Raw genomic sequence first — 23,747 nt, 5'->3', positions numbered from 1 at the left:
GAGCCTAGTGAGCTATGCACAATGTTAGCAGCAATGACTCATCCCACAGTGCTCACTTTGGACATGAAAGCAGAGCTTTGTATGCCAAAGAGCTATATCTAACTACAGACAGTACTGTTTCGGCCTTCTGGGCCTCATCAGTGCAGTGCTACTGCTAGGATGGGGGAGAACCAATAAGTAGACTTGAATTAGGTCAAAAGCAAGTAGTTTTGACCTAATTCAAGTCTACATATCTATTTAACGCTCTAGTAAACCCATTGATCACTTTTTAGCTGATGGTGGATTTATAAATAATGTCATTTTATAAAACGATGAACTACCTCTGAAGTCTTGAACTAGTTTGTTATAATTATATGGGGATCCATATCGGTTCTCCCCCATCCTAGCATCAGCACTGCACTGATGAGGCCCAGAAGGCCGAAACAGTACTGTCTGCAGTTAGATATAGCTCTTTGGCAGACAAAGCTCTGCTTTCAGGTCCAAATTGAGCACTGTGGGATGAGTCATCGCCACTAGCATTGTGCATAGCTCGCTATAGGCTATATATATATATATATATGTTTATATCACTGTGACGCGTAGCAGTGAGAGCACTTGCCTCCCAGCACTGTGGCCCAGTTTGATTTCCAGACCTGGCAGAATGTGGGTTGAGTTTGTTGTTGGTTCTAATCCTTGCTGTAAGGGTTTTTTCTCTGGGTCCTCCAGTTTTCCTCCCTCCACAAAAACCAACATTCCAAATTCCAATTCAATCTGTAAACGGTGGACAAGAAGAGCCACCCAATGGAACGTCTATTGCTAGATTATTATTGATATTATTATTATGTTCTTAAAGTTGCATTAATTAATATCTCTATGATGTAATTGTTGCCTTAAATACAACATTAACATGATAATTAAGGTCTAACAAAGCATTGTTTAGAGCACCATGGCCAATGAATAGTTGGGGTTCACAGTTGTGGGTTTACTTATTGACAGACCTTGAACAAAGTTATCCATTACATTTAACTTATGGTTGAAGCTGGTCCAATGTCCAAAGTTCAGTGTTTCTAATCGCATTGTTGATAACTGGGATTCACTCCCATTTTCAATTGGATCAGCATCTAGTATCTCAAGTTTTAAGCATGGTGTGAGGAACTTCTTAATGAATCCGAACTACACTGGTAAAATTATCAAAAACTCATAGGCACACATATTCGAATTTTCTTATCAGATTTAAGTTAATCATATTAAATTATATTTTCAAACTACATAGTCAGGTGGTCTGTCTGAGGATGGGGTCCTGGACTCTTACAGACTATCCTTATGGCATTAATCCTTTGTTATAAGTAATTATTTTATTTTCTTCATTTCCATTAAATTGTAATAAATACATGAAACAATAAACAAGTTGTTGGCAGGGAGGATATTATCACTGATTTTTACTGGAAACTGTTTTGTCTATCGGCATATAACATTCTGAAACCAGCAATATTTTTTTTGGATAGTGCTCATGTCACATTATATGAAGGGAAAAACTTCAATTCTTCTTCTGCAACTGTTGTTGTGTTTTCAGAGCAAAAACGTGGGGCCTAAGGATACACTAGGTTTTGTCATGGAAACATGGATTTTGAGTTGTTTACATGGTTGATTTCTATTCTGTTGTTTTGAGGCAGTGTTTTCCTTGCCACTTTTCTCTTGCAAAACAACTTCCAAAACCTTTGTACACCCCCTAAATATTTAAAAAAAATTAATTTTCTCCTTAAAAGCTTTGGAAATAGGAAAACTTTAATTTAATTTTTAATTTATTAGATTTGCCGACAGGCAGGGACACCGCAACAGATTGCGCCAATTACTGCGGGCCCAGTAATCCCACCCATCCCACCCCAGGGGAGGACATCCACCACACAGTAATCTCGTGCATGGAAAATTAACGTCTCCTACCCCTAACCCTTCAGGAGACGGGGCCTACAGTTTATTCGTCCTTATCCGCGAAGACTAGAATATCTATCCATCTCTTGATGTTATAGAAAGGTAGCAAATTCTCCTCAGTTATTTTAAGACCCTGAGTGTTGGTCCGGCTGGGGCTTGAACCCTCGACCTCCCGCACAACAGTCCGGCACTCTACCAAATTGAGCTAACCAGGAGGCGGTTAAATGCCTTCAATGACAATAAAATGCCTCAGTTTTAAATGCCAGCTCCTAATTATATTGTCACAAATTTCCCTTAATTTCAAACCTGGCCTATTGACCACATACCTTTGATGTTATTCAGCTATGTTTGAAACCTATACATATATATCTATCGGCAAATAACATTTTGAAACCAGCAATATTTGTTTTCGAAAGTGCTCATGTCACTTTATGTGAAGGGGAAACATTTGATTCTTCTTCAACAACTGTTGTTGTGTTTTCAGAGCAAACACATGGGGCCTAAATGGCAAATTATAATATTTGCCTTCAATTAACCAAAGTTATAGTATTAGTCATAATTATCTGTCCTGTAATACTCTCACTGACAAGTAAAAGGCTCAGAATGTCTGTCCTCCATACAAGTATTTCACCTGCAGTTTTGTTGGTTGGATATTTTTTAAAATAGAGTATACAATGCATGGCAGGTTTTCATCCATGGCCTAGTTGGACAGTCAGCTAAATATAAAAATCTTTAAGATTTAATTGAAATTTGAAAGTAGGAAACAAATCAGAACAGGGCTCCAAGCTCAAAATTTTTCAAATGCAATTTGGAGAACTTAATCAAGAAAAAATGACACACTCTTTAATACAGCCTGGAGACTTACGTGTAGCTGACTGACATTATATGTCAATATTTTCAGGTAATTGACACTCACTTTGACTTGGGATCAGTTACAGCTTGCTGTGTGGCTAACCATTACATAGGTAGCCAAATGAGCAACTCTTTCTGCCAATTTTGTGGCCAGAATTTTGACTCAGTGCCAGCAATCAATCACAGCTGGAAGCATTGGAGAATGATAATTATGATCTGATCACAAAAACAAGAGGTAAGTCATGCACAACAAGATTACAGCTACTGGTTCATTAACAACCAGTAGACTTTTGAACTTACAGGTGGGATGAATTTTTTTTCCCTTCATTTTCCAGGAAATGGTTTTCTACATTCAGATAGTTAATAATCTTGGATGGAAGTGGTAATTCATGGAGCTTATCGCGCCTAGAATTTTGTCGAATAACAAACCTACAAAGATGTTGGAGAGTGGGAAGTTCCTCAAACCTTGAAACTGGTGTTGTAAGTCGAATGGGAAAAGCGGGAAAACCTCGGAAACTAGATGCCTTAGAAATACACATCGGCCCCTTTAGGGACATTTTCATGGATTTCTTGATGAGTCCTACAACTGTTTTAGTTCCTGTTTCATCTGGAGGAGCAAAAAAATAAAATATTCCATTTCCGAAGCGAATCCTTGTATGACAGGTTCTTCCTCTACACCTGTAACTTACACTGTACAAGTGGAATTCATGGAAGCTATCCCTAACCAAAAAGCAACCATCAGGTTTATCTTGCAAGAAAACCTCAGCTTCAAACTGGTCTATGGGCCCCCAGTACCAGCTGTAATGGGAAAGAGACTCTAAAGATTTGGCTAGTGGAACAGAATATTGCTGGCAGTTCATTTTAGTTGCTGTTTGCTGACACTTGGCATTCAACTGCTTCTCTACGCCTTCAATGGTCGGCACCCCCTGGACTCCTCCACTACATGGGTCTAGTTCATCGAGCGATAATGTCAACGATTTTACAATTTGGCTATGTTTAATTCTAGTAAATTGTGATTGTACAGGTCTGGGAGGAGGAGAGGGAGGAACTGCTCTTTTCTGCGCTAATTCTATGAGCGGATCTCCCTGTGCAGCCTCGCAATGCAGCCAGGTGGATGTGCTGCAGGTGTCACCAGCTTGTTCATTACGTGCAAACATGTCCTCCTTTCTTTTTGCCTTCATTTCCTTGGATTGCATTAGAAAAGAAAACGACTTTGATCGAGAACGTTTCGCCCCTGTTGTATTGAAATAGCGATCTTTTGCGAAGCCAGGAAAATTTAACGTTTTGTGCTTCAAAGAAAGTCTTCTCGTAGTCGTGGGTAATTCATCATCTTCGATGCTTGAATACGCTGCCAAAGATTCAATTGTTTCTTCAGAATCAAAATGTTCACCTAATGAATCTTCTGAAAATCTACGACGTCGAAATTTCTCCCTGAGTTTGAGTAATATGTTCTTTTTTTCAACAAAAGTGTCCTCTGTTGGCGAGGCAGCTAAACCTTGATCTACTTCATCAGTTCCTGTTTCCAAACTTTCTTCTCCAGCAGATGTTCTTTCCACTCCTTCAATCTCGTTTGAATTCTCATCTGATGCATTTCCAATGAAGTCGTAGACGTGCTCTTCTCCTTCTCTTTCCGACTCGTCCATGGTTCACGCCAATAGCTTAGAGGAAAAGCGTCTAAAAATGAGTAGAAGTTGGATAAACGCCTCTGGGAACGAATTGTCAGGGTTCTCGTGCTACACTTGAGAGTGTTGCCATACCCAAATCACCGAACTTACTCTGTATTATAAACGTTTAAGCGTCAGTTAGAGGGTATCTTTCAAGACAGAAAATGAATTTCAAATATTCTGAGGAAGGGACGACTTCTAGAGACCATACACAATGTTGATGATCTTCTTCCGCTTCACTGGTAGGCACACATGTTGTGGACATGACAAGATGGTTACATATATTTTAATAACTGTTTTCTGAAAGCCGCTGGAGAGCTATCACAGGGTACCGTGGAAACATTAACTCGCTAATTCTGATCCATTCTCCCAATTCTGGTTCATTCTGGTTAATTTTCTTATTTTGTGATCGTTTTATAATTTCTCAGGATTATGGATGCTTAATTTTCCTCGTAGAAAGCTCCTGAAATGGTTTTTTGAAATGAACATCGCTTTCTCATTCGGGTTGTTGGTTCTTTTGTGGAGGCAGATTTCTTCCTCGATTATTGATGTAACCGAACGAGTTGATATTTCAGCAATCAATGGCTATTTGGCAGCGTTTGGCGATTTTAATGGAGATTAACAGACCTACTTGTTCCTTGTTACTCGTGGAGGTAATATTCTTGTCCTCAGGTGCAAAGTAAAGAATCCAGGGCAAGGCGGTAGTATGTTATAGAATTAAAATAAACTTTATAATTAGACAGATTATTATATTCTTGTATATATTGCATGTGCTGCAGTAAGTGATTGAAAACGTATGAAAAAACTACTCGCATTACTTCCATCTCTATGAGATTTTTATGAAACAGTCTCAGAAAGTCTGTTAGTATAATAGCAGCAGTCATTTTGCCCCTGGCCACAACAGCAAACGATGCTTAATGTGTTGGGAGACCAGTAGATCAAATCCAGAAGATGTCTCTTCAAATTGCTAAGCCCTTATATGATCACTGTAATCTCTGTGTTAACTTGCTGACATTTGTACGTTTTAGGACTTAAATGTTGCTACAAGAGTAAATGTAGTTATGAGACAGTGTGTTTCCTTTTAATGTTGGAGTACATAATTGTCCAAATTAACTGTCCAACACTATAGTGAAGACAAAGTAAATACTTAATGTTTACCCATCCCTGTTGTTATCCTTGTAACTTATCTCTTTTAGAGAATAAGATAACTTGGTTTTATCAACTGAGTTGAATGAATTAGCTGCTGGTACACGATTAACATCAAAAATACGTTTTGTATCTAAAGAATGATTTACGGAAACTTTTCAATTAGAGGAGCATTTACATGGAACAATTTGGCATGTGATATTAGAGGCATAGATTCATTTCAATTGTTTTAGAATTTGCTAAAATAATACATCCAAAATCTATGATATTAAGTACACAAGGGTGTTTGTAATAGGTATTATCATAGAAAAAATTTTGAAAGTGTATTTAGTTTACCCATCCCTGTTACTATCAATTGAAACTATGTACACCAGCAGAAAATTAATACTATTGCTAGATCTCCTGCTTCATCTAGAACAATCCAGCTGCATCTAATATTATCTGTAATTTGTTACAAAGGGTGAAATTAATGGCAGGAGCCATACTGGCCCGCCAACAAGTTTCTAAGCTGATCTTTTCAAGCATTGTGACTCCCTTTGTCAAAGCAAATTTCACTCTGATGAGGGGCTAATGCTTGAAATGTCAGCTTAGAAACTCGATCTTTACAGTGGCAAATTTACATCAACTTAGTTAATAAATCCAAATTATCTTGTTATACTCCCCTACTGACTTTTATTCATTTATCTTTTAGGGAATTATTGTTGTGGAGTGAATCAGCGCAGAAGTTTAGCAAAGGAGGGGTTTTAATTTCTCTGCAGAGGTAAGTACTTTGTGATGATATAGAGACATGTAACAGTATATGACATGTTGAAGAAACATAACTTTGTATATGGGAGACTCAGACAGCCTTTCCTCTTTGTCTTAAGAAACTGAGTTTTTTCATGAATAAATTTTCAACTTCCTTGAGGGTATCATTTATTTGATATTTGTTTGAGTTCTTTCTGGTTTACATCTACTTCATTGCTGTAGCTTTCATTCATAAATCTAACGGTTCTTTTTTCATTCCTTTGCCATCATCACCTACCTGAATGTCTCTCTCTCACTTAATAATTTTTCACCCTCCCCCATTGAATTTCGAGAAATTTTCACTAGTTATCACTACTGCAGCCCTTTATTCTTTAAACTAATTAGAGTGACTTTGTACTTAGCCTCCTTCTTGCACCATAATTTTGGCACTAGATCACTAAACCGCAAAAACTTGGAAATGATCTATTGAAAAAGTTTTGTTTGATTTATTAGAATAGATTCTAAAGGCACATTATTTACTCTGAGGGCTTATTAATTCATTTCTTGCCAAAAAAAACTAAGGATTAGCACAAAATTTCTTCTTTCAAAGGTAAAGTTGATGTTTGCAGCATGCTCTATGTGTGATCTATGAATCTAAGGAAGAAGTGAATGACTGTTTAGAATGCTAATGATTAGCTTGCTTAATAACAACAACAACAACAACATTGACTTTATTTTTTTTTTAAATTAAAGAAATAAAGGCCTTTGTAGCTCGCAGTTAGCAAAGCTATTCTAGGCGGGCTACCTAAACAGACACTGTATAGGCTCTCACACATACACACACACACACACACACACACACACACACACACACACACACATACACATACACACACACAGACACACACACACACACACACACACACACGCAACAACTAAATAAATAAATAAGCAAATAAATAATAGTGGTGATAATCATGTTAAAGGTTTTAACTGAGCCAGTCACACAAGGGAGTTTTTAACAGGTCAAAGAGAAAGGTAATCAGTTGAAATACAAATATAAGCTAGAAAGGTCAAGGTAGCGCAAGTCAACATTCATCTCCTCAATTTCAAGAATTTTCAAAAGCAGGTGAGTTAGCTTACATTTAAAAAGTGCTTTCCTTAGCTTACGAAGTTCAGGGGGATGCCATTCCATATTTTTGCACCAACTCTAGAAAAGGAAAGCAACTGATGATTTGTTCTCGCCTGTTTTATATAAAAGCTTCCAGCTACTGAGAAACGAGTAGATCGAGTAGGAATGAACCTGTTCAGAGTGAGTAAAAAGTTCAGAAATATTGGGGAGGAGCACAGTGATTTTTGATGTCATGTAACAGAGAGGCAACCAATTTGAAGTAAAGCATTTTTATCGGTAGAATTCCCGAACGACTAAAAGGAGGAGCACTGTGAGATGTATAGTCAGAAAAATACATTAGACGAAGAGCCCGCTTTTGTAAAATGACGATTTTCTTTAGATGAGTATTTGCGGCTTGGCCCCAAGCAACGAGACCATAGGAAATATACGGTTTAATGAGTGAGTGGTAAATTAATGTTTATAAGAGTAGTGAGCGCTACCAAGTGTCTTAGCCTTGTAATAATACCGATATCTTTGCTTATTTTCGTGGAAATGTAGTTAATATGGTGCTTCCAGGAGAGATTACCGTCAATTAGAACACCTAGGTATTTAAGATATGTCTTATGTTCAAGAGATACCAATTGCTCCGAGTTATTATCAAGTATTTTAAGGTTTACTTCTCAGTATAGTTTGTGATGATAAGGATGGAAAATAACGAAATTAGATTTAGATACTTTAAGAGATAATTTATTTGAATTCAGCCATTCACACAACTTTAATAACTCTTCATTGACGACAACTTCAAGTTTGTTTAGATCTTTTTCGCCATATAGTAAATTGGTATCATTAGCAAATAGGTAAAAGTCAATCTTTTTAGAGGAATGATGCATGGCATCGACATAAATTAAGAAAAGAAGTGGACCGAGTACAGAACCTTGAGGGACTTTACACACTATTCTCTCTTTGCTAGAGACAATAGAACGGATTTGGGTTGATTGCATCCTGACAGACAAGTATGACGAGAACCAGTCATTAATCAATCCTCTAATTCCATAATGGTGCAATTTATGCAACAAAATTACACCACTGATAACTCATCTTTGAGCAAGATTATTTTGCAACTTATTTTGGATTGTTTTAATTAATTACATACTGCACGCTATCTTATTTCTTCATCTCTTATATAACATAATTATAGTCTGGTACAGAAGTGATGCTAGTGATGCATTTTAATCATTCTTTGTCACAGCAAAATTGTCAATGTGAGCCCCATGGACTTTGATGGTGATGGCTGCCTTGATGTTTTAATTGTAGCTGAATCTCAGCACAATTCAGAGAAGAATGTTACAGTTTACATGCATTGGGGAAATTCAAAAACATTAGGTACACATAAATTGCTTCCTTCTCATGTACATGACTTGTATGGTGTACAGTAATTCAGACATCTTGGTTTGTAATCTTTGGGGAGAATATTATGTTTACCTGTAGTTGACCAATTGCCTAGTGTGCACTAATTCATAGAGCATGGTTGGTGACTTTTAACTTGAAGGGTGCTGTCAACCTACCGTCAACTGGGGTATCTTTCGAAAAAAAAATGTCTGATTGTCTTGTCTGATTCTCCATGTGAGAGTAGTCCAAGGAGGGATGGTTGTTGGTAGCATTCACTGGCATTTTGACAAAATGTAAAGTTATTGAATAGAGAATAATCCTTCAGAACTATGCATTACTAGAACAATGTTCAAAATGCCACAATTTTGTTTTGTTTCAGATGCCAATGGTCTTGTATTAGTAATGAAAGATCAACCATTAGTCATGGAGTAAGTAAGCAAGTAATTTGATTGATGTGTCATTGATAATCCTTAGAAAATAGTCACCTTAAGTTTGTAACCTCAGAGGGAGGAGAGAATTACCATATTATTCCACAGTGCTATCCAAAAAAATATTTTTTAAGTCTCAGTGCCTCTATCGTAAAAAAAAGTGTTCAAATGAAAATGTTTTCAAATTTGGATTATTGTTAAAGTGAAGCAAAAGTGCACAACTTGTTCAGCCTTTTCCAATCACTGGGGTCAAAGCTGGGTGAAAATACTGAGATTAGGAAGGCTGTGCATCATGTGCAGATGGCACACAAGTAAAGGATATGGTGTACAGCTGTACCTTAAAACCAGTCATAGGGTAAAAGATGCACCCAAGCCATGATAAGTGAAAATATATTTTGCAACTAAAATTTTGATGAGAGTGGCCACTTAGCAACCACCAAGTGAAAAAAACATAAAACATTCATGGATCTTTGGTTGAATTATGAAATGAACAGATGCCTGTATCTCTTCCCAAGCCTGTACGTTTATTTTGCCTTTCCATTTCTGTACATGGCAAAAATAGAAAAGAAATAGTCCAGTTGTAATTCAATACTGATAACAGGAAGAATTTGGTCACTATCTCATTTTGATTGCATTATCCAGACCAACTCGTGTGAGAGCAAATTTCTGCATCCTCTTAACACTAAAAATCGCTTAAGGTGGCTGAACACAGTTTTTGATAACTGTGTTTCTTTCACCATTTTCTCTAAAACCCTTGATCTCTCGTTTGCCAAAACTGGCAGCAAGCAAGTTAACAACACAAACTTTGTTTTTTCAATAGCTAAGCTGAGGTATGTGCCATTGCCATGGTGACATGAATAAATATAGTAAATCTAGTCATTAGATTTTCTTTATAATTTGCATGCAGTGAACTTGTAATGATCACAAGTTAACACCATTTTGCTAACAATTTAACAAAGAGATCTTTAATTATCCCTTTTTGAAGGTTAACTTGTTATCTAGAATTTCCTTAAAGTTTGTATAAAATTAATTTTTGTCGATACTCCAGTTACTTATTTCCTAAAGTATTTTTGGGCCAAAATTCGTGAAATTCTAATGAATGGTTCTCAAGAAATAGGCGTATTTTCGAGAGAGCAATTTTCCATTCAATCGCAATTTTTTTACTTACTACACATGCATTGCATTTAACTGGGTTCTTTCGGTAACAAATGAAAAAGCTGAGAATTACTGGGTTCTTTGCACCGTTAACTTTTCTAACCTATCTTTGTAATAAAAGGTTAAAGCCTTCAATACACTGCACCAACTATAGAGAAAAATATAGCATAGATAGTGTAGGTATGTGTTAAGTATTAAATAAAATGACCACTCTATTGATGGCATGTTTGTTTTTTGCAATCCTTGTGCGCATGCTGAATTGCATCAGCAAAGTGCATGTGAAAACTGTGTTCGGCCACCTTAAAGTTGCAAGATTATATGTTACTAATGGGGAAAATTGAGGTTAGGAGAAAACAGAGGGATTTTCAGAATCTCACTTCATCATGTGCATATGTGCTTACTGCTCCTCAGGGTACAGCAGGTTTTATATTACATAATTTCATTTTATTTTAGCGCCAATGGTGATCTCTTGCCAGACCTTTTTGGTACAGAAATTGCAATAAATTCTTCCTTGCATTCATACTGGATATCTCAAGGGTAATATTATGTCCATTGTATGGTAATGTTTTTTTTTACTACCTATACCTAAGCTTATTGTTGGCTGCAAAGCTGATTAAGCCTTAATTGATTTTCCAGGACTATAATTACAGTTGAATATGTTAGTAATGTCCACAGGTTTTTATGCTACTACATATACTTTAGGTACTTTGAATTAAGTCTTAGGGTACAAAGAAATGGTTTTTTTTTTTTTTAAGTGTAGGGGAACTACATGTAAACAGTAAAAATATAGTTTAAGCGGCAGTCTAATTGTAGATGGCAAGTTAGTTCAATTAGTTACCTAAGTTTCATGTTTATTGAACAGTTTGACTAAAAGCAAATAGACATACTCCTTATTGAATTTAAGGGCAGGGGTTTTGGTTGTAAACTGTGAGTAATAACACAGAACTGAATTGATGACTCAGATATATTATTTAACTCAATGCATAAAATATGAAGTCTATTTTTATCTTAAGTCAATGATACAATTGGAGTTGATTGGATGCTTCGATATTATACCTATATCAAAAAGAAGGTTTGAAGTTCAACCACAGACCAATTCTAGTCATTCCAGTGTGCTTGCACCAATTATGATACCACACTCCAATGCATTCTTGGATCTCAATGGAGATTTTACAGCTGGTACTACATTGTTATTATTATAGACCACTTTCATAAATGGCTGCCGGATTAATATTCCTTTGTTTAAATGTAAATTAGCCTTTCTGGCCTTGTTCTCCAGTACAAAATTCAAAAGAATACATTATCTCAAGGGAGGCCAGAAAGGCTAATTTAAATTTGAACAAAAGAATATTAATCCGGCAGCCATTTATGAAAGTGGTCAATTGCATGGTCTACTTTTGTTGTCAAATACATATATTATTTTTTTTTGTTATAGATATATATGTATGTGTGTGTTGAGGTAGAAAAATACAAAGACTATAATTCTTTCATCCCTGCAAGCCTGTTTCATGATTGTTCACTCATCGTGCACATATAATAAAACAGTTGGATGATAACTAACCTATTATTATATTTTCATTGTGGCATTGCTGAGTATTTTTACTTTTTGTTTGTTTTTTGACAAGCCCTATGGATTATGTCACAGCTTATCAAAACACTCGGCAAAACTACTCACCAAAATAATTTGGATATATCAATAAAGTTGAAATGGTAAATTGGCCACCGTAATGATTACAAAAGCTGACGTTTCGAGCGTTAGCCCTTTCGCTCCGACGAAGGGCTAACGCTCGAAATGTCAGCTTTTATAATCGTTACGGTGGCTAATTTACCATTTTAACTTTGTTGATATATCCAAATTATTTCGTTACTCCCACCGACGCAGCCCCAAACAGTTTCTTTCAAAACTATCAGCCTTTACTCACCAAAATGTCTAATAATGGTAGATAATATAATTGTATAATTATATAAAAAATTCTGTATAGGAGGGAAACTCTAAATTGTATTAATTGAAATAAGCCTGTATCCGTAATTGGATCCTCCTTTGTCATCCGCTAAGTTGATTTCAGTCTTGTACCTGTAATTGATCCTTAGTTGGGTTTCATATGGAGTTATAGGCTTCCCCTGCCTTGTCGCCTTGAAAGTAAAATTTCTCAGGGTACCACATCTCCGATCACATAAATCACATCTTGGATTGCCGTGTTGCCAGCATGGTTGTCCTGATGGTGTAGTGGTCATCGCACCCAACTAGTATATGGGGGAACATGGGTTCAAATCCCACTCAGGGCAAATTTTCTTTCAAACATTTTATTCAATTATATACATACATACATACATACCTACCTACCTACCTACCTACCTACCTACCTACCTACCTACCTACCTACCTACATACCTACATACATGCATGCATGCATGCATGCATGCATACATACAGACGGGCAGACAGACAGACATGTATAATTATGTACAAACAATAGCTCTATAGAATCTTTATTTCACGCGTAGATCGCCACACTAGTGAATTAATTAGCTAGTTATCTAATTTGTATATAATGAGGTATGTTCTTCATTGAATAAAGTTCTGTCTGATGAGTGCTTAGGCACGAAACTAAGAGTCATAGAGAATCGATGCGTCCTCTTTAATTCTTTAACTTATGTATACTTAGCTCTGCTACCACAGCATTGAGCACTTTATGCCAAGGTAGACTCTACCTCCACATTTATTTATTTATTTATATATATATATATATATACATTTATAACATAACCAAAGTAAAGCGCGTGCTCTGATTGGTCAATTTAGTGTCCCCCATTTGCCCGTGGGTGTACGCTGCTGATATGAGCAAATGCAAAGACTATTTTCCAAGCGTGCCTGTTTTTTCTGGTCGCGTAAGATTCCTTAAATAAAAGGGAACTCTTTAGCTACAATGTATCAATGTTATGTTATAAAACAAGTGGTAAACACCACAGCATACACTATTGAGTTATGGATGCACTTGGGAGGTTTGCTAAGCACTCAAAAAGCTAGAGTCGTTCTCGGCTATCGCCTCGCGACTTACGCTTCTTTCGTACTTAGCAACCTCCCAGGTGCATCCATAACTCAATAGTGTACGCTGTGGTGTTTACCATTTGTTTTATAACATAACATTGATACATTGTAGCTAAAGAGTTCCCTTTTATTTAACAAATCTTACGTGACCAGAAAAAAACAAGCGCGCGTAGAAAAATAGTCTTTGCATTTGCTCACGTCAGCAGCGTACACCCATGGGCAAATGGGGGACACTAAATTGACCAATCAGAGCACGTGCTTTACTTTGGTTATGTTATAAATATATATTGTGGGAGGAAAAAGACAAATAAACTACAAGTTCATCCCTACAAGCCTGTTTTTTGGTTGCCCAATCACCAGGGCATTTGGCAATCAGGGAATCCCCTGATGAGTGGACAAACAATGAGTAAATATACTCAGTAATACTACACTCCAAATAATATAATGGGTTATTTATCATCTGGCTGATTTATTTTATGTGCGTTTCTGATAAGCAGGAAAAGGTAAGCAGATAGAGAAGGGTATCACGCATAGCCAAATATTTGAGCAGATTTTTATTTAGTGCAAAATAACCATCTTTTGCATGATATCTATACTCTACTTAGTGCAGTTAGATAATAAAACATTGTAAGATTTCACTCCCGGGAGTGGACAGGCACTTATGTTGGATTTTAAATTCAATCTTTTTTTTTATTTTTCCATGCCACAGGGATGTTCTAATTATGTCTATAGTAGACAAAAAGATATGTTTTTTTAAAGTGTAGTATATACTTTGTCCTTGCAGACCTGTTTGTTATCAATGAACTAAATCAGGGCAAAGTTTGGATCAACAGAGTAAGTAAATTCACTCAGTACCTCCCCTCCCCTCCCCTCCCCTCCCCCCCCCCACACACATAGTGCCCTAAAACTACACTGTCCCAAAAATGCACTTAGATTTGGAACAGTCACTGAAAACTGTGCAAAATCTTACAATGATATGATTCTAATCTGGAATAAAGCTAGTCACAAGTTACATTTTTAAAAAGTTATTTCAAGTTTCTTCTTTGATGGTTTATACTTTCATTTAATTTCCTTTAGGAGGGAGTCCTTGTTCAGCCATCTGATGGCTCAGAAGAAGTAATCAAACCACCCAAAATACCAGAAGACAAACACATTAAAGTGTTTGGCCAGTCAACATTTGTTGACATTGGTAAGTATAAGGAATCACTTCATATTTCACATTTTCAAACTTTTTAAATGTGCCGCCCAGTTAGCCCAATGGATAGTGTGCTGGACTGTTGTGCAGGAGGTCGAGGGTTCAATCCCTGGCCAAACCAACACTCAAGGTCTTAAAATAATTGAGAAGAATTTGTTACCTTTCTATAACATCAAGAAATGGTTAGATATTTTAGTCTTCTCGGACAGGGACGAATAAATGGAGGTCCTGTCTCCTGCAGGGTTGGGGGTAGGAGACGTTAATTTCCCATGCACGAGATTACTGTGTGATGGATGTCCTCCCCTGGGGTGGGATGGGTGGGTTTACTGGGCCCACAGTAATTGGCGCAAGCTGTTGCGGTGTCCCTGCCGGTTGGCGAAGCTAATAAACTAAACTAACTAAACTAAACTTTTCGTATCAAATTTGGGATGACTGAATTTTGGTTTAAGAAAAAGATACATGGCAATGATGATAATTTTAAATTTAAGTTAATTCAGGTTAATTCAGGTTATGGTGAATTGTACAGCACTTTGTAAAACCAAAACATTTAAAGACATACTTGCTGGTGTTGTAGAAAGTAAATTTCCACTTCATAAATTTTCTGTTCTACAATGTATATTTACCACCACTCCACAAAGCATTGACTTTCTTTGACTGCTGATCTGTGTATACATTTACTGTTTTAAAAATGTAACATTACCTTGTTTTTGGAGATGGAGATGGAAATATTGATCAGTTGTTGCCTGTTTGTACAACTGATTATTGTGAAGAAAGTCATCTTTATGTGTATTCTAGTAACAAGGTATGTAACAATGGTATTCATAAACGCCAAAGTCACCGTAGATCTGGGTTGAAGATACCTTTATTTGCTGCTTAATCTGTACTTGTAACACATGTAAAACAGTGACTGTCATCATAACAAAAAGATGAAGCCCTAAATATAATTACACAATGAGGTTAAAAAGTTGTAAATTTAATTTATTTAGTGGGAGAGGATGTTATCAAATGATGGAGGACCTGTTGCATGGCAGTTTATTGCACCATCAAACCAGACATCATCTTTATTCCCATTAATGACCATTCGAACAGGGTTGTAATCTTTTTGTAGGGCCAATTAAGCCTAAATAAATGAAGCTGTTGTAGTGCACATAGTAGAAGTCAAAATGGCAAAGTAATTTTTGTTTTCCTGGGTCCAAGGGTTTCTTCTGTGGGGTGGGGGGGGGGAGAGTTCTGATTGAAGGATAGGTGCTAATGACAATGACTACCTTTGAACTCTCAGGGTGGATAAAGAGGATGCTCAGACTTTCCATCATGCTGGAACCCTGCAAAGCAAATTTAACATGATTACTTCAATGTATTTACGTACATCAACACTGTATACTGTCACTGCTTCTGTAATGAAACCTAAGGCCACTCTAACATAGAACATTCAGTTCCTCTGGGGGTTGTTGGAGGCAACATTTTTTCGATTTATGTTGTTTCTCTGACATGTGTACCCTAGATGACCTCCCTTTGTAGCAGTAAAGTGCTTCTACTTATTAAAGATTGCTCATGTTTTGTTAAAAGGGTCTCCACCCACGTGACCATTATTGTTCATCGTTATATTCCTATCATGCACTTTAGTAATGGTGCATTGTGTTAACGTCATCTTGCGTCCCACCGAACACTTACTAGGAAAACCAAATTCAAGAGAATTGCAGCCCTTTTGGAAAATGTACCATGTGAAAGTACACATACCTCTTGCTATAAGAGACGCACATTTGATGTTCATTGCAAGGTAATCAGTATATATTATCTGCCTTCCTTTTATTGATTTTTTTCCCCTTTTCTGTTTTCATCGAACGCTCGTTTTAAGCGTGGTTTCCGTATACAGACGGCAGGACGCCACGATGTGGGTGATTTTTTTTTTTTTTTTCATCCTAATTCATTTCCTTAAATAATGTTTATGTTTTTTGTGCTTTTTGGTTGCAGGAGTTACCAACTTTAGAGGGAGCTGTAGTAGCCACGTTTTTTGATTTGTATGAAAATGTAAGAGAATGAACATTTTTTTCTAATTACCAACACGATAGTGAGGCTAAATTACTAACACAAAAGCGAGGGTAAATATAGATGTTCTATTCTAATTTTTTCTTTATGTTAACTCAAGTTTTTGTGGTTCTAAGGTCTTCGTCGTTATGTCTTCGTCGTGTTGTACAAAGCAGCTATTGCTACACACATTTTCCTACTAGCCTTTACTTTTCACCTCAATTTACAACGTTTCTATTTAGGATGCCTTTGTGTTTGGGCAGTCTTGTTTTTACTGTGGCAAAATGTTTTGGAAGATTATGCACTTTAGGGAAGACAGCAAATTTACTTCTCAATTTTGTTTGTTTGTTTTCGTGTTTGTTGCTGTGGTCCTTTATCTCCTTTTTTTTAAGAAAATACACAACATTTTTTATTTTAAAAAACATGTTTACAAAATGTACATTTTCTCAAAATCTTAACATATCTGCTACGATCTCCTTATTTTGCAGTTGAACAGGCTCGATTTTTTTCAATTTTTATTTCAATGTGTATGAAAGTGCCATTTTTAATACTCGGAAATCAGCTGATCGTTCTTTCCCCTTTTCCATTTTTTTCCAATAAGAAAAAAGTTGATCTATGAAAGAGAAGTTACGAATTCAGAGGAATTTAACAACGTGGTCCTTTGGCACTTATATAATTGTTGGCGACATCTAGAACTAAAAATAAAATCAGATTATCCAACTGGTTTAGGGACGTGAGTGGCTAATGAATTGAAATGTGAGGTAGTTCCCGTCCGAGCATGCGCTGGGCTCTCATATCTTTATCAAACTTTGTATTTTTTCCAGGGAAAGATTGGAGTCATGGGCGTGACTGAGTCTCCGATGAAAAACGACCCACAATCCTTAGAGTACTATGTCCATACGCTGCGTAGTGATCTCTATAGTGATGCCTGTTTCTTGAAAGTTATTGGTAAGTCTGTACAATTAAAGTGAGAAACTGGTTGTATTGATATATCAGAAGTTCCTTGTTAATTTGTTTGTAACATTCCGGGAACACATTGGGAAGAACACCTAAGATAGCTGACTGAGCAACACTAGATGTGAAAAAGTTAAAGCAAAGACATGAAAAGAAGCATGGACACACACGGATGCTTCAACATAAGACAAATACAATTTTATCATATTTGGCCTGTTTGGCCTGTCACGTGTTGTGCCATGGAATCAACCAATCCACATATCACATATCTTGTGGAAAGATGGCACTGTTCTGTTCGTTGCGTAGTCTTTCGCAATAAAGTTTAAGTCTTGACTCTAACGCCGGCACGAAGTGAACGGTTCATGGGGTCGCGTGTTTTAAAAATATAATGACGGAATCTTGTATATTACCTTTTAGAGAAGATATGTCATCGCAAGTGACGTATTATTTTCTCTCGACAGGGAAGTTTCTTTTACTTCAGAGAAGAAAAAGAAAGCCTAGTTTTCTTGGCGCCAGCCTTACTGATAAATGTTTCCGTGGTGGTGGTAAATAAATGAACTTCTTTTCTAACCAAGCGTTTTTAATCAGTTGTAGGAGACCGAACGTTGACTTCTTGTGAAAATGAAAACCTGGTAAGTTTCCAAGCTTCTCTTTTGTATTTTACTGACCTGCTTGGATAGATACCTTTTGATTTTAACTTTGGTGTAATTAAACTTACCACTTATTTCCCCCTTAATTTTGTGATTGTGTTGATGGTTGAGGTCGATCCCTCTTTGAAAATTTCTGCATTACTATGTTAGGTTCAAGTTCAGTTCAACAGAGCTGTATCGAGCAAAAAAAGCCGTTTCTACTTAAGAGTTTTTTTTAGTGTTTTGAACGGCCAAGACAGTTCGAGTTGAACAGGATTCCTATTGTTCTCACGACGTTTACTTGTAGAAGCGAAATAATATAGATCTGTAATACAAGCAGCGAAGCGTACACCGGGTGATTTTTATTGGTCGAGATCTTGCGAATACTGTGTTAGCTCTTGTCAGGGCAAGTTATTTTTTGTGCTATTGTTTCGTTTCATCACACGCTACCCATGAGTTTGAAAAAATATTAAAGCCCGCAATGGCCGTTTGCGCCCGACTTTCAGCCAAAACGTTACATTTTTAAATTTCGCTCAAAATTTTCAAATCTAAAAACATTTTTCACCACCCATAACTCTGCTGCACCGAAACTCGAAAAGTTCTTCTGAAAGTTCGGCATCTTATCTGAGACCATGCAAACCCTAAAGAAAGATTTTCCGTGGTAGGAACAGATTGTCGCTTATCGGAAGGTCAAATCGCTTAAAGTGTTTACTTTTCAGAGCGAAAATATATTTACTATCATGAAAGACATCAGATGGAGTTATCCAACATAAAGTCTGTGACGACTTTTCGAACGTAAACTGAAAACCTTGTCCGAAGATCCTTTTAACTCTTACGAAACCTCAACATCTTGCATACGGTTTCAAAAAGCTTCGGAAAGAGCTTCCATTCCCAAACGTTTTGATACGGTTGGTAGGGGCGAGTGATTCCTGTTGACAGTAGTCTGTTAGAGGGAATATTAATTTGCTCTTTGCCGTGCGTTGAGTTTTGGTGGGTAGTGAGAGCTGTAAGAAAATCGATCTTAAAAATGGCCGAATTTTGTGTACTTTCAAGTACAAAAGGATAACTCTTCTACTTCCAAATGTCCTTTATTTTAGGTGCCAATTGTAAAAACACCTGAAATCATCAAAAAGCGACGCGTTTATTCTGAAGTTCCTGCAAAGAATGGGCCAGTTTTAGCCCATTCTTTTGGGAGCTCGTGTTCGAATTTACTGCCTCATTGGTTATGAATAATTAGTGACGTCCACGCATTGTGCCCAATGCGGTGGAATTGAAAGGGAACGAGAGCAAAGTTTTTTTTATTCTCGTGACACTCAGACCCAGGAAGGTTTTATTGGGAATGTGAGTCGTAATTCAAGTCAAGCGTAGTTTTGAAGAGCCACTAAAAGTAATGTTTCTGCCAAATGTTGCTAATCCTCTAACTATCAATATGTGGCTGGATTCTTTTGCTTTTTTATGACTGTAGCTCCATGCATGGCCAAGCCCTGTTTGTTATATTAAGAATGTCTCTAGTGGTAGATTTAAACAATAATTTACGAGATTACATTTGAACTCCCAGCCATCAATGGTTGACTGATGAGATGATTGATGTGATCTATTTAGCGGCTTTCTGAATTAAAAGTAATTTATATTGTCATTATCTTAGCCTTATGGCGTAAGTCTGACTGGAGCATACATGAAGTACACCACCACAAGTACAGACGGAAAAATAAAGTACGGCAGTGGTAAGTTAGACATTGATGAAGTTAGACATTGATGAAGTGAGATATTGATGAAGTTAGACATTGATGAAGTTAGATATTGATGAAGTTCGATATTGATGAAGTTAGATATTGATGAAGTTAGACATTGATGAAGTTAGATATTGATGAAGTTAGACATTGATGAAGTTAGATATTGATGAAGTTAGACATTGATGAAGTTAGACATTGATGAAGTTAGATATTGATGAAGTTAGACATTGATGAAGTTAGATATTGATGAAGTTAGACATTGATGAAGTTAGATATTGATGAAGTTCGATATTGATGAAGTTAGACATTGATGAAGTTAGATATTGATGAAGTTAGACATTGATGAAGTTAGATATTGATGAAGTTAGACATTGATGAAGTTAGATATTGATGAAGTTCGATATTGATGAAGTTAGACATTGATGAAGTTAGATATTGATGAAGTTAGACATTGATGAAGTTAGATATTGATGAAGTTAGACATTGATGAAGTTAGATATTGATGAAGTTCGATATTGATGAAGTTAGACATTGATGAAGTTAGATATTGATGAAGTTAGACATTGATGAAGTTAGATATTGATGAAGTTAGACATTGATGAAGTTAGATATTGATGAAGTTCGATATTGATGAAGTTAGACATTGATGAAGTTAGACATTGATGAAGTTAGACATTGACGAAGTTAGACATTGATGAAGTTAGACATTGATGACTGTCTATTAGGCGGTGTGCGCACCCCGATTACATTGCATTGTGGTAGCGTTATTTTCAATATGGCGGTAAAAGCGGCAGAAATCGGCAGATTTTGATTGAACATTCCATAGAAGTTAGGCCGTTTCTTTTTCCTTTCACTCATAGATAAATATAGTTTCATGGTTTATCGAGTGTATTGTAAATATGTTTGAATGTAAATTATGTAAATACTGAAACACTCTTTTAGCTTCCTTGATCTTATAAGTGATTGTTATTAAGAATTATTTTGGTTTGAAAGCTTCAGTCATTCTTCTAAAGAATTATTATAGCTAGATTTTGAGCATTGTTCATTGAATTTATAGATTGATTTCACATAGTATTTAGGCTTAGCTTTAGAATCAAGTTGTGTAAAAATGTTAGATAATTTTATTGGCTGAATGTAAATAAAGGTATTATTATTTTAAAAAAATTGATATATTCTGAATGTGTTGAAGTATTTTTTGTACGTATTTGTCGCGTATTCTATCGCTCTCAAGGACAAACGCAAGCACTGTTTTTTCGCATGTAATTTGGGACCGGTTTTCGAGAAGGTCAAATTCGTTATACGTCGCAGTTTGAAGCCTTTCAAAGATTTGTATGGCTACTTTCATCCTTTTTCAACAGCTCTGACCAAACGATCTCAAACGCTCTCCAACGGTACAAATTTTTTTTATGCATTTTAAGTGATAGTGTTTGAGACCTGTTACGGTAGCGAATAGGCCCATTGTTGAGTTTAGCGTGTTGCGTTACTACTTCAAGGACATTTGCTATATTTACTCAATCGTGTTATAAATCTACTTAAATCTACATAAATTTACTAATCGCGAGTGTTGTATGGTAAATCTACTATCTTGATCACTGAATGAAGGACAGTTTAATTAGAGCAATGGAAAGAGTCACTTGATCCACGAAAGCCTCTGCCTTGCGTGAGGCGACACGCCGGAAAGCAAAAGGCTGTCGACCGTTGAAAGGTATTGATAGGCCTGTGCGTCACCTACCATTCACTAGCGCTTTTAAATCTTCTACCCTCAAAGTTTAGCTTCTATTAGGATATCTCTTAATGACTTTCCTTTACGATGTGATAAGGGTCAGTTTTAAGGTTTCATTTCCCCATCTGTATGCTCTGAGGATTGGCAAAGCCGGATGAGACTGCGTCACAAAAGGCAATATTTTCTTTTGTGCGCGCGCTATTTCTTTGTTTTAAAGTAAACTTTCTCTCCTGTAGAAATAACTCCAGAGATACGTTTCTCAAAACCTTCGTCTAGGTTTCCTCTATTCTCAAAGCGTATTTTGAAACTTTGCACGTTTTTACTAAAAGTGGAGCGAGGCAAATTCGTTCTGAGGAGACGTGGGGTTTCACCTTGTACAATTCCCGTATTTACGCTCGGTGGAAAAAGTTTGTGTATTAGAAGGTCTCTGTCTCCTTAATATGCGTTTGTATGTCAGAGCATTTTCAAGGATTGATAATTCGAGTATTTTTTAGGTTTACCTTGTGTTTTATTAAGTCTCGCCTTTTCGCCCCTACGTGCTATTTTGGTCGATCTATAGTTTTGATCATTTATTTTTAGTGTGTGCTTCTTGAACTTGGCTCAGTTCATACCGTGCTAGACATTTTAATCGCTTGTTATGATAACTAGTTTGCTAGGTGGTCATGTTTGGGTTGGTAAAACTGACCTTGAGTTTTACCCACACTGAATATCCTGTTTTGGAAATTCCCACGGTCAGCTAACCCAAACATGTCTGTGATTTTTACATTAAATGAGAGGACACTCCTCGCTGAAGTTGAAAGGTGTGGTAGTAGAAGGTAGTAGCAACAATAGAAGAGGACAGAATAAAAGAAGAAAAGTATAGTCTTGGTACCTTTCGTTAATTTGTCCAAGCGAGTGGTGAGAGGTCACCGTACTTCAGAGGGATGGGATCACGAATGTATTAGAGGCCAAAATGATTTATTTTTTTGCTCACAAGCAATATAATTGGTCTTTCCTGAGGTGATATGTTCGTCAACATACAATGTTCCCCATCGGAGATTTTTTCAATTAAAAAAGTCCATTTTTTGCTTTCTTCGAATAGTTGCGTGACACAGTTAATTAGTAACTGCTCTAAATTAGCAGAAATTTTAACAAATATATGAAAATATATATAGTTCAAACAACAAATATAAATAGTTCAAACAGGCATTGGAAAAAATTGTAAAAAAAAATCAATCGCATTCTGTTAGTGCGAGAGAGGAAGATTCGTTGGAAGTGCATTTTTCAAGCTAATTTTAGTTTTTTACCGCTAGGATTTGATGTGGGGGTTTTAATACCCTCTGGACTAGCCAGGAGCCCGTACTACTCTGGAGTTAAAAACTAAGTGAAAGTTTGAAAGAAATCGATGAGATGGCATTTGTCACGCTTGCCTGGTCCTCTCGTGAACTAAAACTACTTAGAAAACAAACGATGAAACTTCATTTTGATGATGAACAATGAATAACCAAAACCTTTACACCAATGTTTTCGCAATTCTGCCAGCAGATGATCTCTCTCTATAACTTTGCACCTTTCGTGTAAACATTTTGTCGTGAAAAGGCTATCCTAGAGTGCGAGTTGATATACGTTAACTTGAACTTAATGATACGGAATTGATCGAAATCATCAGCAACCATAGCTAATAAGTAAATTCAACCCCAATAACTTACAATTCTTCCAGAGAGTTTAGTCCAGCCAATGTTTCATAGAAAATGTTTTTTTATAAGGTTCTGGGACATATCGCTGATAAAAAAGAAAAAAGTGGCGCTTGATTCTTTTATTACTCTATCAATGATAGCATTATTCAGTTGAAGCTGTATGACATTTTTTTATTCAAGCATATAGGTCACTCATGTCAACCTGTATGTTATTAGAACTTCAGTGGAACCCCGTCTTCCAGCTATTTAAGTAACACGGTCATCCAGCAAAACTACATTTCCTTATAAAGACCCTCGTTAAAGCGGTCACTCTTCAATACAGCCAACGACACCATTTTAAAAACCCAAACAGCAGAAACCTTTACCGCCACTGGCCCCAAATTT

The 23,747-nt window shown here is 36.6% G+C and overlaps 2 protein-coding genes across 2 annotated transcripts; one reads left to right on the top strand and one right to left on the bottom strand.

Annotated features, from left to right (window-relative positions):
* Positions 1 to 2,729: 2,729 nt before the first annotated feature.
* LOC148734274 (uncharacterized) lies at positions 2,730 to 4,690 on the bottom strand. The gene has a single exon (XM_088754571.1). The coding sequence runs from the start codon at positions 4,401 to 4,403 to the stop codon at positions 3,057 to 3,059; it is 1,347 nt and encodes a 448-aa protein (XP_088610697.1). The 5' UTR covers positions 4,404 to 4,690; the 3' UTR covers positions 2,730 to 3,056.
* On the top strand, positions 4,639 to 21,132 carry LOC111339992 (T-cell immunomodulatory protein-like). Its single transcript, XM_088752749.1, is given in 16 exon segments — positions 4,639 to 4,666; positions 5,050 to 5,077; positions 6,262 to 6,330; positions 8,657 to 8,790; positions 9,176 to 9,224; positions 10,833 to 10,916; positions 11,440 to 11,558; positions 14,213 to 14,262; positions 14,506 to 14,617; positions 15,337 to 15,425; positions 15,610 to 15,794; positions 16,298 to 16,400; positions 16,595 to 16,651; positions 17,473 to 17,596; positions 18,191 to 18,234; positions 19,877 to 21,132. Coding segments are annotated over 16 exon segments (1,386 nt in total). The 3' UTR covers positions 19,988 to 21,132.
* Positions 21,133 to 23,747: the final 2,615 nt, after the last annotated feature.

This window comes from Stylophora pistillata, chromosome 3 (genome assembly GCF_964205215.1).
Source record: "Stylophora pistillata chromosome 3, jaStyPist1.2, whole genome shotgun sequence".
NCBI lineage: Eukaryota > Metazoa > Cnidaria > Anthozoa > Scleractinia > Pocilloporidae > Stylophora > Stylophora pistillata.
This window is presented reverse-complemented; position numbering and strand designations above follow the sequence as displayed.

Coding starts and splice junctions, on each gene's coding strand:
- LOC148734274 (XM_088754571.1), bottom strand. CDS start 4,403: ATGGACGAGTCGGAAAGAGAAGGAGAAGAGCACGTCTACGACTTCATT.